Source organism: Rana temporaria, chromosome 4 (assembly GCF_905171775.1).
Source record: "Rana temporaria chromosome 4, aRanTem1.1, whole genome shotgun sequence".
NCBI lineage: Eukaryota > Metazoa > Chordata > Amphibia > Anura > Ranidae > Rana > Rana temporaria.
This window is the reverse complement of record NC_053492.1, coordinates 297,226,349-297,241,267: the sequence shown is the minus strand read 5'-3', so window position 1 is coordinate 297,241,267 and position 14,919 is coordinate 297,226,349. Positions and strand designations below refer to the sequence as shown.

The 14,919-nt window shown below is 41.5% G+C and overlaps 1 protein-coding gene across 8 annotated transcripts in view; it reads left to right on the top strand.

Moving 5' to 3' along the window:
* Positions 1-14,919, top strand: part of MAP7 (microtubule associated protein 7) — a 244,015-nt gene that overhangs the window by 166,971 nt on the left and 62,125 nt on the right. For 4 of the 8 annotated variants that reach the window (XM_040350497.1, XM_040350494.1, XM_040350495.1 and 1 more), the window contains exons 4-6: positions 1,073-1,236; positions 11,951-12,068; positions 13,648-13,731. In XM_040350497.1, coding sequence (XP_040206431.1) covers positions 1,073-1,236; positions 11,951-12,068; positions 13,648-13,731 — 366 coding nt within the window. The remainder of the gene's footprint in view (positions 1-1,072; positions 1,237-11,950; positions 12,069-13,647; positions 13,732-14,919) is intronic. The other 4 variants (XM_040350501.1, XM_040350496.1, XM_040350502.1 and 1 more) reach the window with 1 other exon arrangement.

Below are 14,919 nucleotides of genomic sequence, written 5' to 3'. Positions count from 1 at the left end.
ACGTTTTTAATCCATTGAAAAAAAAGATTTTTTTTTTCTTAAAAAAAAAAAAAAAACGCCAGAAAACGCCAATGCGGAAAAACACAAAAAAACGATTGGAAAAAAAAGGTTGAAAAACTCACTGCAAAGCTACTGGCGTTTTTTTTTTTTAAAGTTATTTTAACGTCCAGTGTGCATGAGGCCTAAGAGTTTGTCGTTTTCTCCTCTTTATTATTTGCTTTCCAGTGCTGCATAATGTTTTTGTGTTTTATGAACAAAGTATATAATACGTTGTAGTACTAATGTCTTGTAAACACAGACATGACTTGTTTTAATATTTTTGCCCTGTATATGAAAAACACTTTATTAAGTTAGGCCCCTTTCACACTGGGGCGAGATGTGCGGTGGCGGTATAGCGCTGCTATTTTTAGCGGCGCTATACATCTGAATTGCCGCGGTATTCGGTAGCGGTGCGGTATTAACCCCCGGCTAAAGGCCGGAAAAGGGTTAATACCGCCGGCAATGTGCCTCTGCAGAGGCGCATTGCTGGCGGTATTACCGCCGTTTCCCGATACTTTCAATGGGAAGGAGCGGTTAACACACCACTCCTCTCACTGCTCCAAAGATGCTGCTGGCAGGACTTTTGGAGTGGTCCTGCTAGCGTACCGCCTCAGTGTGAAAGCCCTCGGGCATTCACATTGAGAATGCAGTGCAGGAGTTTTTCAGGCAGTATTTAGGCGCTATTTTTAGAGCTAAACCGATTGAAAAACTCCTCAGTGTGAAAGGGGCCTTAGGTTTCCGAAGCAAGTTCCTGCAAAATAAAAAGGCATTCTGGCTTATAGGCAACCATCATTCAGAAGCAAATGCTGAACAAAAATAGATATTTCAGTTCAAGTCAAAAAAGCATTTCTATTTTTGCAGAGGCAGTGCTTGGCAAAGGTTTTATATACGATAACTACAGGAAACTAATGTCAGCTAAATGACCCGGCTGTGTGAATCATATCAATTAGTGGGAAAATGTCTGCAGTTACAGAAAAATGTGTATTACCTAGGCACATTTCTCATATCTTATTATATACCTTTTCATTATTAGCTGCACGGGAGAATCTATGGTTAGAGAAAGAAATTAGAGCACGGCAGCACTATGAGAAGCATATGGAGGAACGCAGGAAAAAGCTAGAGGAACAGAGGGTCAAAGAAGAAAGAAGGCGCGCCGCTGTGGATGAGAAACGCAGACAGAAACTGGAAGAAGAAAAAGTAGGTCACTTGGCTTGCCATGAAACTTTTCTCAAATTTGCCCTTTTTTTTTTCTTTTGTGTTGAATGCTATAAATATGACAGACCGAAAAACAATCAAATAAATAATTCTCACCACACACCCAACAAATGAAAATTGTAAAATGTTCAAAATAGATATGCCTACATTTGCAAATCTATGTGGGCTATGCATAGTTTTATTAAAGTATAACTAAAGGCAAAACTTTTTTGTTTTCGATAGAGTGCAGTGTGATTAGAATGCTCGTTCGTTTTTATTGCAGTCTGTGCCCCTGTTAAGGAAATTCACCCTCTCTAGTTTTTCGTAAAAGAAAATCCCAGATTTTGGGTTGCCCCCAGAAAAGTAATAAAAGGAAAATCTTCCAATGGGGACACTAGTTCTGGTGACCTGGGTGTCCCCAAGGAATTTCCTTAATTTGCATTTTTTTCCCCTTACTTCCTGTTTGGCTATGGGGCAGGAAGTGAAGTTAAATCTCCCCAATGGGACACAGATTGGGGGGGGGGGGGATATGACAGAGGTTATAACTCACCCTTGCTCTATCCAAAATGATTATATATATATATAATTTTTTATTTATTTTTTGCCTATAGTTCTACTTTAAAGGGATTGTAAAGGTAAAAAAAAAAAAAAACCCTAAATAGCTTCCTTTACCTCCTTCACTTACCTCATCCTTCCATTTTGCTTTTAAATGTCCTGATTTCTTCTGAGAAATCCTCACTTCCTGTTCTTCTGTCTGTAACTACACACCGTAATGCAAGGCTTTCTCCCTGGTGGGAGAGGGGGCGAGCAGGAGTGTCAGGATGCCCACTAACACACAGCTCCTTTCTCTATCTGCAAAGTAGAGAGTGTCCTGACACTCCTGCTCGCCCCCTCAAGAGGCTTTCTCCACACCAGGGAGAAAGCCTTGCATTACTGTGTGTAGTTACAGACAGAAGAACAGGAAGTGAGGATTTCTCAGAAGAAATAAGGACATTTTAAAAGCAAAATCGAAGAATGAGGTAAGTGAAGGAGGACTGCACTAAGGTAAACAAAGCTATTTAGGGGATTTTTTTTTTTACCTTTACAACCCCTTTAAGGTGGTTTGGTAACGTAATGTATAATCCTGTTCTAATCAATGAAAGTATTGACAGTGGGTCAACGATAAATATTGGTGCAATTGAGGATATGATAAAAAGTCTGAGATGAAACTGATTTTGAATTGTTTCTGTATTTTACAATTGTGCTTAACAGACCATGTTTTATTTTCTTTTTAAAATGTGCATGTTTAAGGACCAAATTTAAATTAATTGGTCCTGAAGGACAGCTGTCTTGTTGCGCCCCGCCCCAGGGGCTTTTATGTGTGCCCTCCAAAATGTTATATTTGTCCTCCACGGTTGCTCCACAACTCCCAGATCGCACAGATACTGGCAATGTGATTGAAAATTCTGGCTATTCATTCACTAGAGTCCAGCAACATTATGAAGTCTGACACTTTATCACTGACGCAGTTAGAGAAAAATGACAGAAAATATCTTGCTCAAATCCTATCAATGTTTCTCTCAACCTGCAGTCTGTCTAAGAGGAACTTATTTAGAGAATAACATAATCAAATTGCTAAAGGCATGAGAAAAATGATGTCTTTCAGAATGTTGGGCCCATCAAATATGAAGCTAGGATCTAATAAAGTTTATTTTTTTGAACAATATATTTTTATTGAAAGTATTTACTTAACAATACAGATTAACATTGTCACGTTAGTCATTTGTAACCAACTTGGTTACCTTGGTTCGTAAGATTAATCTTATAACAATACAGTATTTGATAGCCCGATCCAGCCTACCCCTATTGAATTCAAACTGTAGGCATGGATAGGCCACCAATAGAGTTAATTAGTTGTCCTGTGACTTGCCTTAAACCGTGAAATGGTCTATGCACAATTAATACACTATTTCCTATTTCTCCATGATAAAAGGACCAGTCGGGTCACCAGAGTTTTGCTAACAACATAAAAAAGCTTTGTGAATTGATCACTCCCACGGATAGCCGGAAATGGCCTTATCAATGCTCAGGTGTCACACTAAGAAAAGATTTGGCTGTTTGAGTCCAAACAATTTTTACATCTTTGTTATTAAATAAGCCTAAAAATCTCTAGTTTTCATAGGTTTCAAGTAGTTCCTTCTATTTTTCTCATCCATTGAGGGGCACCAGAAGTTGCATTAATTTTGAGTTATAGTGCTGCCTACAGGAAGATTGGACATCGGCGAATATTCTTGGATGATGGAGGGTATTCTTCTCCGCTTTGCTGGGAAAAGTCGAACTCATTTGCTTAGTTGTACATTACAGGACAAAGGTTCACAAGACACGGGGGTTACATAGGGGATGCCCCAGCAGATTTCAGCTGATTTAGCTGCATAAAACCCATGATAAATACTAAAGCTTTTGCTCTCCAAAAAATGGATTTTATTAATAAGACAAAAATGCTATTTCTTTTGCTATTATTATTTAAAAATGTTTCTTCTTTCCTATTAGTCACATTTATTTGCTGCATTGTTTGATCTAGTCTCTGAAGGTATCAAAAGCGGCCTTTCCTTAGGCTACCTTTTGAAGTGCCATATCCAGACTGGATGTTGCAGGCTTGGAAGTGACCTTTGGACACCAAGTTCTTTGTTAGATGCTTTCCAGACCCTGTTTTCATAACGGCTTGGCTGCGGAGTGCTGTCCTGGTCTAGAGCCATTGGCATTACCTTAGTGCTTGCCCTGTGTTTGACTCGCTTGCTAAACACCTTTTAATTTTCCCACTGTTCCATAATTTTACAGCAATAGGGGTTAATGTTGAAGGAATAAACACTGATTGTATCCACTCCATAGAGTGTTGTTTGCGCTCTATGCTCTCTTTCCATCTATTCAGCATAAAGAAAGCATCTCCCTGGTGCTGCTCCTGCTTTGCAAAGAGCCATATAAAATGCAGGTCTATTGCCACTGCCTGTCTGCAATGACTTTGGTCACCTCCGTCTATCTGACCCTCGGTGTTTAACAACCGTCTGGGTTTTTTGTGAGTACCTGAGGCCTCGCCTTGTACCCTGAGCTTAGTTGTCCTCTATCGGGATTGGAAAAACCCAGATGGATCCTGGATACCCCCTAAGTGCTTGCTGGATTTGTTTTTGTTTTGGAAAGATTTGGTTAAATACTGGTCTAGACGCACTGTGGATCTGCCAGTGACTCACCTTAATGGGGAATCTTCTAGAGGTAAAGGGCATTCAAAGCATGCTACTGCCCAACAACTAGAATCTCTCTTTAAAACACTGTTCTTGTTGGTATGCTCTCTGTCCTTTTCCCTATTCTGTCTGTATCCTTAATTTTGCCAAACTGATGGAATAGTCTAATGGAATGGTCTCTACACTGTGGCACTTATTCCTTTCCTGATAATGTGTGAAACAGATGTCTGGATTCCTGCGCTTCAGCTGTGATGGCCTGCTGGAAGCATCTACATTGGTCTCCCATATAGGCCTGTTGTGTATGCAAATGCTCAGTGCTAGAATGCATCCAAGGAGCACCTGACCCACTTTGTCCTTGAGGCATGACATCTTTTCAGACCTACCCTTGACATTATCGTCAAGAATATCAATATAAGAGAGAGAGCCCACAAAACTCTGCATAAGAAGTCCAAAGAAAGCCAGGTTCTCTGCCCACCTGCATGGTTGGGAGTAAAAAAAAATGCTAAACCCTCAGGGAAGCCTTCAGCATGAAGGTGGACCTCTACTTTTCCAAGTGGGGAGAAGTTTGTTAATTCTTGCAGGCTCTGAAGTTGTTTGCTCTTCAGATATTCAGGTGTAGAGAGTGTCATTTCACATTTACAGACTGATCCCTTGCCACCAGCGCTCTCTTCAGCTCCTCTACCTGCCTGTCACCACACAGATTGGCAGACCTACCTCTGTTTCGTTGGGGTCTTATGGGCCTAAAGATTCTTGTTCTAGTTCTGGCCCACTTTGATTTCAGGAGCTGTGTCTCCTCCTGGTCATTGCTCTTTCCTCAGAGCAATCCTTTTTCTCATATGGAATATGTAAGACCATCAGTTATGCTTTGTGCCTATCAAATCCACCATCCCTGTCCCTCCCTAGAGGAACCCTCTTACCTGTGCAGTCAGCTAGGACAAATACTTGCTGATCACTGTCCTCCAGGCTCTGACTTTTCAGTCTTGCCCCCTTCACCCCAATCATTCCTATCAGTGCTGGCTCCAGCATTTGCTCTAGTGCTTTCTCATGAACTCCCCAATGTGGGACACTCAGAGGACCTCATGTGGAGAAAACGGTTGCTGTAAGCCATAATGAACAGTGTCTTCCTGATGTAAATTTGACTGGATCATGCTTCCTCAGGATTTGGCACTGGAAACTTTTCATTACCTGCACACAGTCTAAACCAGTATGTTTTTTCAGTAGAAAGATCTACAGCATGTTTGCATTTATGTCCCTTCCTTTGGTCATGAAGTTACCTGCCTCTCTTTTGTTGAAGGAGAATCGTGTCAAGTGGATCACTCTTGCCGCTCCACACCCTTTTCTCATGTCTCTTCTCAGTCCTTCTCTCTGCTGTTGGGGATGATTTTTTTTAAGCAGACTTAATTGTCTACTATTAAAGTGGATGTAAACCCTCCATATACCCAGTGAAGTAAATGGCCTCATGATACACAGGGATGAAACAAATCTTCCTACATAAGTTTTACAAGTATATCGGCTGTCTTCACCTTGATATACTGTTTAGAAAGTGTACGTCCAGTTAGCATTTTCTCTTCCTGGTTCCCCTGTAGGATTGTTGGACACTGTGAGACAGCTGATTGGAGAAAAGGCACACACCCCCTCCCCACACATGCAGAAGTTGTCTGTGTATAGTTTGGCTGTCTGCTAATCCAGGGCTCAAAATTTCAAGTCATGAGCTACTAGCCAGGGCTTAAAGTTATTCGCCACTATTTTCCCCACCAAACCCCTCCCCTGCCTTGCTGATAAGTCCGCCCCTAAACACGCCCTCGGAAATTATCTCATGAAATTACACTGTTAAATGTTTTATGCAGAATTGGGGTACAAAAACAAATATTAACAACAACAACTTTAACAATATTAACATAAAGCATATTTAATTGAGCTGACTGTGATAAATAAAATGAGGACAAAATATGATTGGCTACTAAAGGTTCTGTACCCCAGTACAGTGAAAAAAAAGAAAAAGCAAAAAAAAAGCACCTGGAATGCATCCGGAAACGCATAAAAAATGAGCATGCAGAAATGCATTTGAATGGCTTTGGAGGTCACATTTGTGGTTTAATTGAGGACTTACATCAAGCTGCCTCCTCCTAAAAAAAAAAAAAAAAAAAAAAAATGAATAACAAATGCACAATGTCGCACTACAAAAATGCACTGGTTCCCATTTTGACAGAGCGCATGGGAATATGCAAAAAGTAGCGCAAGCACAACTTTCTCAAATTGTGTTGCACCAAATCGCATGCTACTGCGGTTACCATACGGCCTGCAACTGATGCATTTTGGGTGCCATTACATATGGTTCTGCGCGCATCTCTCAAGGGCAGTGCATTAACTTGTGGTACAGGAAACCAGCATGAAATGTGATTTTGCTGCAACACATTCTAGTGGCCCAACACAATTTAGCAACCTGCACAGTGTCACAAATAGAAATAGAGGGGGAGTTCACTGACAAAAATACACTTTCTGCTCCAGCTATCATCAGACTGGATGTAAAGTTTGCCATTGACAAGAGAGGTTGGAGTGCAGAGGAAGAAATCCCTGACCTGGAACAAGCCTGCAAACACAGCTCTGAATGAGGACATGCCACATAACTGACCTCCTAAGGACTCCACCACTCGCACAGGAAGCCGCTAACTTTTCCTGTCGTGTCACTGATGAAGTTTCAATGAATGAATGGTAGCTCTGGAGGCACCGTAGAGCGGAGGTCAATCTAAGTTGCGGTGCATTCACATCCCCGCCTCCCTGCCCGAGCCGAGCGGACCCGCCCGAGTCAAGCCGAGCCAGCCCTCCTCCCCGCCTGAGCAGACACGCCCCCTTCTCGAGTCAAGCCAAGCTGATCCAACCCGCCTCCATGCCTGAGCCGAGGGAACACGCCCCTCGCCCAAGCCAATTGGCTCAAGCCAAGCCTCCATGTCTGTACCCGCCCCAGCTAAGCCAGCCCGCCTCCCCTGCCCGAGCCAAGCAAACGGTCCTGCCTTCTGCCCGAGCCAAGTGACCTGCCATGCTAATCCATTCGCCCTCAACGTTTTTCCACTCGCCAAATGCGAGTGGGAATTTGGAGGGCTGTGCTAATCTATTTATAGCAACCTCCCCCAACACGCACTTCAGGCTCCTGTCTCAGAAAACTTGTCAAAAGTTTTCAGACTGATAACAGTCTAACAGAGCAGGACAAAGCTATGGGACACAGGGCTTTGAAGGTTGACGAGAGATAAAAAAAACACTGCAGATATGTGCCCAGCTCAAATGTCATGAATCGGGTTTACATCCACTTTCAGGTAGTTCATGTCCTGATGAATCCAACTCCCAGGCTTGGTGCTTATGGGGACTTCTCCCCAACTTAGGGAATATCCTACCATTGAGGAACATTCTCTCCTGGGCTACATCCTAAAGTTCCAGAATGAGTGTTTCCTCCCACATTGCAGGGTTATTCCCTGGTCAGGTCCCCGATATGGACATGTTAAAATGTTGAACGTTGTCAGGGCACTGGCGTGCTATTACCATCTGTAACGGCTACCCAAGTAGTGAGAGGGTATCAGCCGTTGGAGGCGTTTTTTTCCCTGGCAAGTTGCGATATGCAAGTACAGCTGGTATAACCCCATCCACGAGATCCAGAGAGAGAGAGAGTCAGGTTCAGTTGTAAAATGAGCAGAATAATAGTCCCATCGAATGCCCTTTCAAGAACGAGATGGGGCTACGTTTTGAAGGGTTAAGTAGACTGATTTAATGGTACATTCTCCTAGTTTATATCTAGTTACAAGCTGTTACAGGAACAATGAAACTCTCCACCCCCCTCCTCACACAGGGGGGGGGCTTCAATACAGATACTTTAAAATAATGACATCTCCTTGAGCTAATCACTTAATCAGTATCTAGACATTTCGGCCCCGAGATACATTTAACATGACCTGACCAGACACATTCCTTTATCAATAGAATTCAATTAACCTTTAGAACAATACACACTCACAGATCATCCCATCAGCATACACCTGACAGGAGACTGCTAACTTGTAGTACAATACACAAAAGAGAGTCAATTAGCTAAAGAAGGGGGACATTAGAATTTAGCAGTGAAAGAGTCACTCTACAATTAACTCTTTGAGCTCAGAATATAATGTGGTATGTCCCACTGTATGATGATTATAGATGTCCAGGCCAAATACATAGTTCCGTTACACCATCAAGGAGGAACAGTTCTCGTTTTGACAATGGTGGTAGTTTGGATACTGATTTGAAACAAACCTTGCTTTTCAGTCCTTTCCATTTTGCTCCCTTTAAGTGCAATTTTTTTGGCTATTGTTTATTTTCTTTTTTTACATTTTGTTTTTCGACACCGCAGAGTGAGCCATGCACCAAGTTGCTTTCCAGATGCAGTGCTGCAAATGGAGAGTATCGGAGGTGGGTCCCATGGTACCTTGGTCATCTGCATGCCAAACAAAGTTTACTGATAGAGGAAATCTTTGACATTAATGTATTGAATGCTTTACTGACTCTCTGGGATCCATTCACCTGGCCTTCCCTCCTATGTGGTTTTGCAGACTCCAAAAAGAAAGCATTCCTGGAGGTCGTCCTTGCTGTTGGCTTACCCAGGAAAATGTTTTTTGCTGCCCTGATAAGATTCCTGATTGTTGCTCCATGGATGCATTGTTGACTGTGGGGAGTCATGAGTATCTCTAGTCTTTTGACTCTGCTAGGATCCAGGATTGGCTTATTCTTCTTTTTTTTTCAGGCAACATCTTCCTTAGAGCTTGCCCCAGGTGTGTCTTGTTACGGTTACAATGGAGTTGAACTTGATACTTGGCTCTATCAAATCTGTGTTCTTCTTTGTGGAGAAAATCTACCTGCTATCCTCTGCCTAATTCTTACATGGGAAACACCCATGTACCTTACCTTGTTCATGCTGACTGTGTGGGCTCAACCCTTGTTTTTTTAAGGGGTTCGGGACTTATTGAGCAAGCTTCAGAAACAACATACCGGTACTTAGAATGCATTAAGATATAAAAAGATTTCTGCCTTTACAACCACTTTTAGCCTTTATTAAAGCGGACCTTCAGTAATTTTTTTTCTACTTTCCATCTATTAAATCTTCTGCCCTTGTTGTTTTAACTTTGGATGGTAAAACTTTTTTTTTTCTGCCAGTAAATACCTTATACAGCCCACTTCCTATTTCTTGTCCGTACATTAGCCTAGACTTATGACATCATGCACATCTCCCTGCCAGGAAGGGAGAAGGGGTGAGTCATAAGAGGGCCAATGAAAGCTGCAGAGCTGGAGGTGTGTGTCTGTGTAAATCCTGGAAGTGAACAGGCAGAAGCTTCAGTTTGTCTACAGTTAAAAAGACTGCAGCCAGACATAGTGGAGGGAGATTTCTGCAGCATATTTGGCAAGTATCCAATCACAGTATATATAAAATAATACGCAAAGTGGTTGGAGGCAAATTATGCAAGCAGACTGCAGTTCCTCTGTAACCATTATTTATCATCCTGTAATTCCCTACAACCCTAATTTGTTTCTGTATGCCCTGCAGAAACCACCCTTTGAATCCATCAGAGATATTCCCTTAGAAATGATGGCCACCAAAAAGCCTACTTTGCTAGCAAGAATTTCTGTCATGCGTATCTGAACTGTGAAGCCCTTTCCTGTAAAGGACCTTTCCTCATACTTTACAACGGCAAGTTTCTTACACCCAAGACCATCCTATCTTCCCAAAGGTGGTTTTTAGCATTCCATCACAATGAGGAGATTGTTCTGCTATCCTTGTACCCTGCTTCAAAGCATTCAAAAGAATTCTCTTTACATTGCCTGGATGTTAGAGTGTACCTAAAAGCTACAGCTTCCATTGGACAACTTGATTCCCTGTTTGTTCTTTCCTTGGGACCTCGCAAAGGGCACCCTACTTCAAAATCCACCATGGCATGGTGGATCAGGAATCTAATTGCAAGATGTTATGTTTCTAAACAAAAACCTTCTCCTCCATGGTTCCATGCCCACTGCATCAGATCTATAGGAGTACCCTGGGCTTTTAGGCACTAAAGCCCGTGTACACAGGACCATTTTTAATGTTTTAGAAAAAACAACGTTTTTCTTGACGTGATTATTGTCAAGCCTGCCTTGCATACACACGATCGTGAAAAAAAAATGCTCGAGCAAAGCGCGTTGACGTACAACATGTACGACGGCACTATAAAGGGGAAGTTCCATTCAGATGCGCCATCCTTTGGGGTGCTTTTGCTGATTTTGTGTTGGTAAAAGTTTGGTGAGAGACCATTCGCGCTTTTCAGTCTTCGCGCTTTTCAGTCTTCGTGCTTTTCAGTCTGTTACAGCGTGACGAATGTGCTATCTCCATTACAAACGCTAGTTTTACCAGAACAAGTGCTCCCGTCTCATAACTTGCTTCTGAGCATGCACTTTTTTTTCCGTCGTTAAAGCCTACACACGCCCATTTTTCACGTCGAGTAAAATGCTCTGGAAGCCTACACACGATCGTTTTTAATGACCATTTTAAAAACTGAATTTTTCGTGTGTACGTGGCATAAGCCTCTGTTGCCCAACTGTAAGGCTTCCACCTAGTCTTCTCTTCATACTTTCTCAAAGCTTTGCCAGGTTGTGGTGGTGTCCAATCTTATGCGCATGCAGCTTTTGGCCGCAAGGTTCTTTCAGCAGCACTCTGAACTTGGGTCCTTGACCCCAATTGGTTTTCGGGCTTGTTGGCATAGTTCCGTTTACCTAGTAGTTGCCCATCCTTTGTATTCATTGCTTGGGTATGTCCCGTGATGTATGAATAAGAGTCCTGTGTCTTGTACTGTGGGATTAGCATAATAGGAATTTAGACTTGCATCTGAATTCCATATCTTGAAGTACAGGACACCTTCCCTAACTGTTCTTGTTTACTCTCTAATGGGGGTCAATTCAAAACCTTGCTGTTGTCTAATCACCTAAAGGTACAAGCCTATAACCCATAGTGTAGGAATAATATGCCTGTGTCCTGTACTCTTCCCTAATATATAGAATTCACAGCAAATTCCAAATTCCTTTTTTGTACCCACTGTAAAATCCTTTTCTTGTCCATTAAAGGTTCCAGGTCCCACCCCTCTATGTTTACAGTCATGCGCCTGGTACTGCTTGCTACAAACTGAGGCATGCTGGTTGTAAGAGGGGTTATCCTGGTCTACAGATTTTTGAGTTTGACAGTGCCCAGTCCTCCCATAGGCGACAGTATAACCCTAAAGTATATGATGTCCTGTGTCCCTCAGTGGACAGCAAGAAAAGGATATTAAGGTGAGTACAAAAATCATATTGTTTTGTAACATCTCGGACACATCTCGAACATATTTTTGTGCTCATTACTGTGTTTCCAATAAAAAGACTTGTACAAATGTGTGTAGTAAGCATATGTCTTCACATTTCTACTGCTGATCACTTTTCTTCAGGCTGTCGGCTAGCTTTGTTGTGTTTTTCTTTTGAAGGAACGCCATGAAGCAGTAGTGAAGCGTACAATACAAAGGAGTCAGAAGCCAAGACAGAAGAACAACAGATGGTCTTGGGGAGGCTCTCTGCAAAGCAACCCAAGTATAAGTAACTCAGGTAAAACAGAATAAAGCCAGACTGCCAGAACCATGTCCATTGCTATCGATCAGCTTTTTATTGGATTTGGCGGTTGGAAAAATGAAAGAAGTTTGCTGATTAGTTGCTGCACGTTCCAGGTCTTTGCACTCTTTCTGGATATTTAAGAGTGTCACTGTGGGTGTTTTTTATTCAGCTTGGTAAAATTAGCTGGGAACTGTATCAGCCTTTTTGTCACGCTGTTGGATACGTTTTGCCTCGTACTCTATATAGCAGTAATGGCGAACCTTGGCACCCCAGATGTTTTGGAACTACATTTCCCACAATGCTCTACTACACTGCAGAGTGCATGAGCATCATGGGAAATGTAGTTCCAAAACATCTGGGGTGCCGAGGTTCGCCATCATTGCTATATAGTATAGTACAGCCCTGTAATTACGGGCTCATGCACACTGCAGCTTGTGCTTTTTTTGTTTTCTTGTGCACATTTTTTATTGAGCTCCTTCAATCGCTCCTTTTGAGCATAAGTGTGTTTTTTTTTTCACAACCCTCCTAGATAGTATTTTCTTAACCACTGTGTAGACAAAACATAATGCTGGAACATACTTTTTTTGGACTCTTTGAGGCACTAGCTCCTCTCAAAAACGTGCATTTGGTGGGGGGGTTTTTCTGCCTGTAAGAGCATATGTCTGAAAAAGCCAAAGTGTGCATGGACACATTGGCTAACATGGAGGGGAGTTTCTAGGCAGAAAAAAAACCTCAAAAGCCTGGAGGAGCCACTTCTTTGAGCTCCTCTGAGCTTCAGTGTGCATATGCCATAAGATTGCTAAATTGTTGTGATGCCATTTACATTAAATGGTGATAATTGGGGGTAATGCCGTGGTATTGGTGCTATACAGATAAAATATTCAAGGTACTGTTCTACTTCACAATAGAGCAAGTATAATGTGTTTTACCTGTACAGTGCTTAAAGGGGTTGTAAAGGTAAAAAATGTTTTCCCTAAATAGCTTCCTTTACCTTAGTGCAGTCCTCCTTCACTTACCTCATCCTTCCATTTTGCTTTTAAATGTCCTTATTTCTTCTGAGAAATCCTCACTTCCTGTTCTTCTGTCTGTAACTCCACACAACTCTCCTTTCTCTATATGCAAAGTAGAGAGTGTCCTGACCATCCTGCTCGCCCCCTCCCCCCTCAAAAGGCTTTCTCCACACCAGGGAGAAAGTGTTGCATTACGGTGTGTAGTTACAGACAGAACAGGAAGTGAGGATTTCTCAGAAGAAATAAGGACATTTTAAAAGCAAAATGGAAGGATGAGGTAAGCGAAGGAGGACTGCATAAAGGTAAAGGAAGCTATTTAGGGAACATTTTTTTACCTTTACAACCCCTTTAAGTTGGCACCAGTTTTTACATAAATCTGATTTGTCATGTTCCTTTAGTGTACATTTCCTATTGTTAGTATGTGAATGGTAAACTTATGAGAACTGCAACAAGTGCTTAGCTGGTACTGTAAATTCATTGCTCTTTCCATCTCATCTTCAGCTACAAACCTTTTATTTTACCTTTTTTCTTCTTTACTTCATTTCTGCATGTTCTGTTTCTAGGTTACTTTGTTGACTCATCTTTCACCAATATCGATTTTTCTGACCTGGCTCTTCGTTTCCAAGCCAAGGGTTATGTTAGAAGAGGTGGTACTTACACCACTGTTTTGTGACCCTTCTTCCCTTACCTCTGCTTTTGTGAATTTGTGAAATAGAACCTGTTTTGTAACCACTCACAGCTTTATAATAGTATTGATTTTAAAGGGGTTACATAAGTTTTATACAGTGTATAGTCCAAACCTGTGGCAACAGTCCATATGCTTGGTCTGTGAAAGGTATTTCATATTTGGTAGCGTATATTGAAATGGAAGTAGCCTTATGTAGTATAATTGTGTGGAAAATTGCACAAAAACTGCAAAAGTTTTTGTTATTGTAAAAGTTTGCATTAAATGTTATTTAGTCTTTCTCTATTTGTTTTTTCCTTCTGCATTGTGTGTTGTTTTTTCTGCATTGTGTTGTCATTGTGGTTGTTCTAGTCACCCTGGAATGGAGCTTTAATAAAAAGTTGTTTGTCCCATATCTACAGCTCTTCTCTGGGTCAGTAGGAGCCTTCAGGTGTGCAGACTAAGCTAAAATACTACTAGCTAAATTATATACTATGTTCATTTTCCAGAACAAAAATGTAAACTCAGACTTTTTCTGCAATTTATTGTATAGTTACCGCTTAATGAATTTACAGATTGGCAAAAAGATTTAAACATAAAGTGTGGCATATACAAACATTTGGACACTCTTCCAATTGATAAGTAATTTTGTGATGATGTTAATATGTATCAGAAAAGAGTTAAAAAAGAGATAAATTATAAATGCACATCTTTTTGCATAAAAAAGTGCACTTATTCTTTTTTGTTTTGGAAACCTGTAAAGCATTGTACCAGATCGCTGATGCCATGCAGGTCTCTTGCAGATCTGTCAGTTTATTGGCTTCCTCGTACTACGAGGAGGCCGATACATTCAAGACTCAATAAACCTCTACAGCGCTCACAGCACAGTTGCAATTTATTGGAAACTTCAAGCCGACATATGCTTGTAGTTTTTCCATTTACAGCCCACCTGCCCATGTCTTTTTTGAATTTTGGCCGCAGACAAGAGGAGAAGATCCCCGGTCTTTTGTCACAGCGGAGATCATGAGGGGGGCATGGGGACCGGTTCATTTAGAACATGTTACACCCTGAATATGGCTGTAACGTGTTATGAAAAGTGAACTTATCCTTTAAAGGATAAGTCACCTTTTTCAAAAAACATAATAAATGCACATTTGTTTTGTGCAGATAA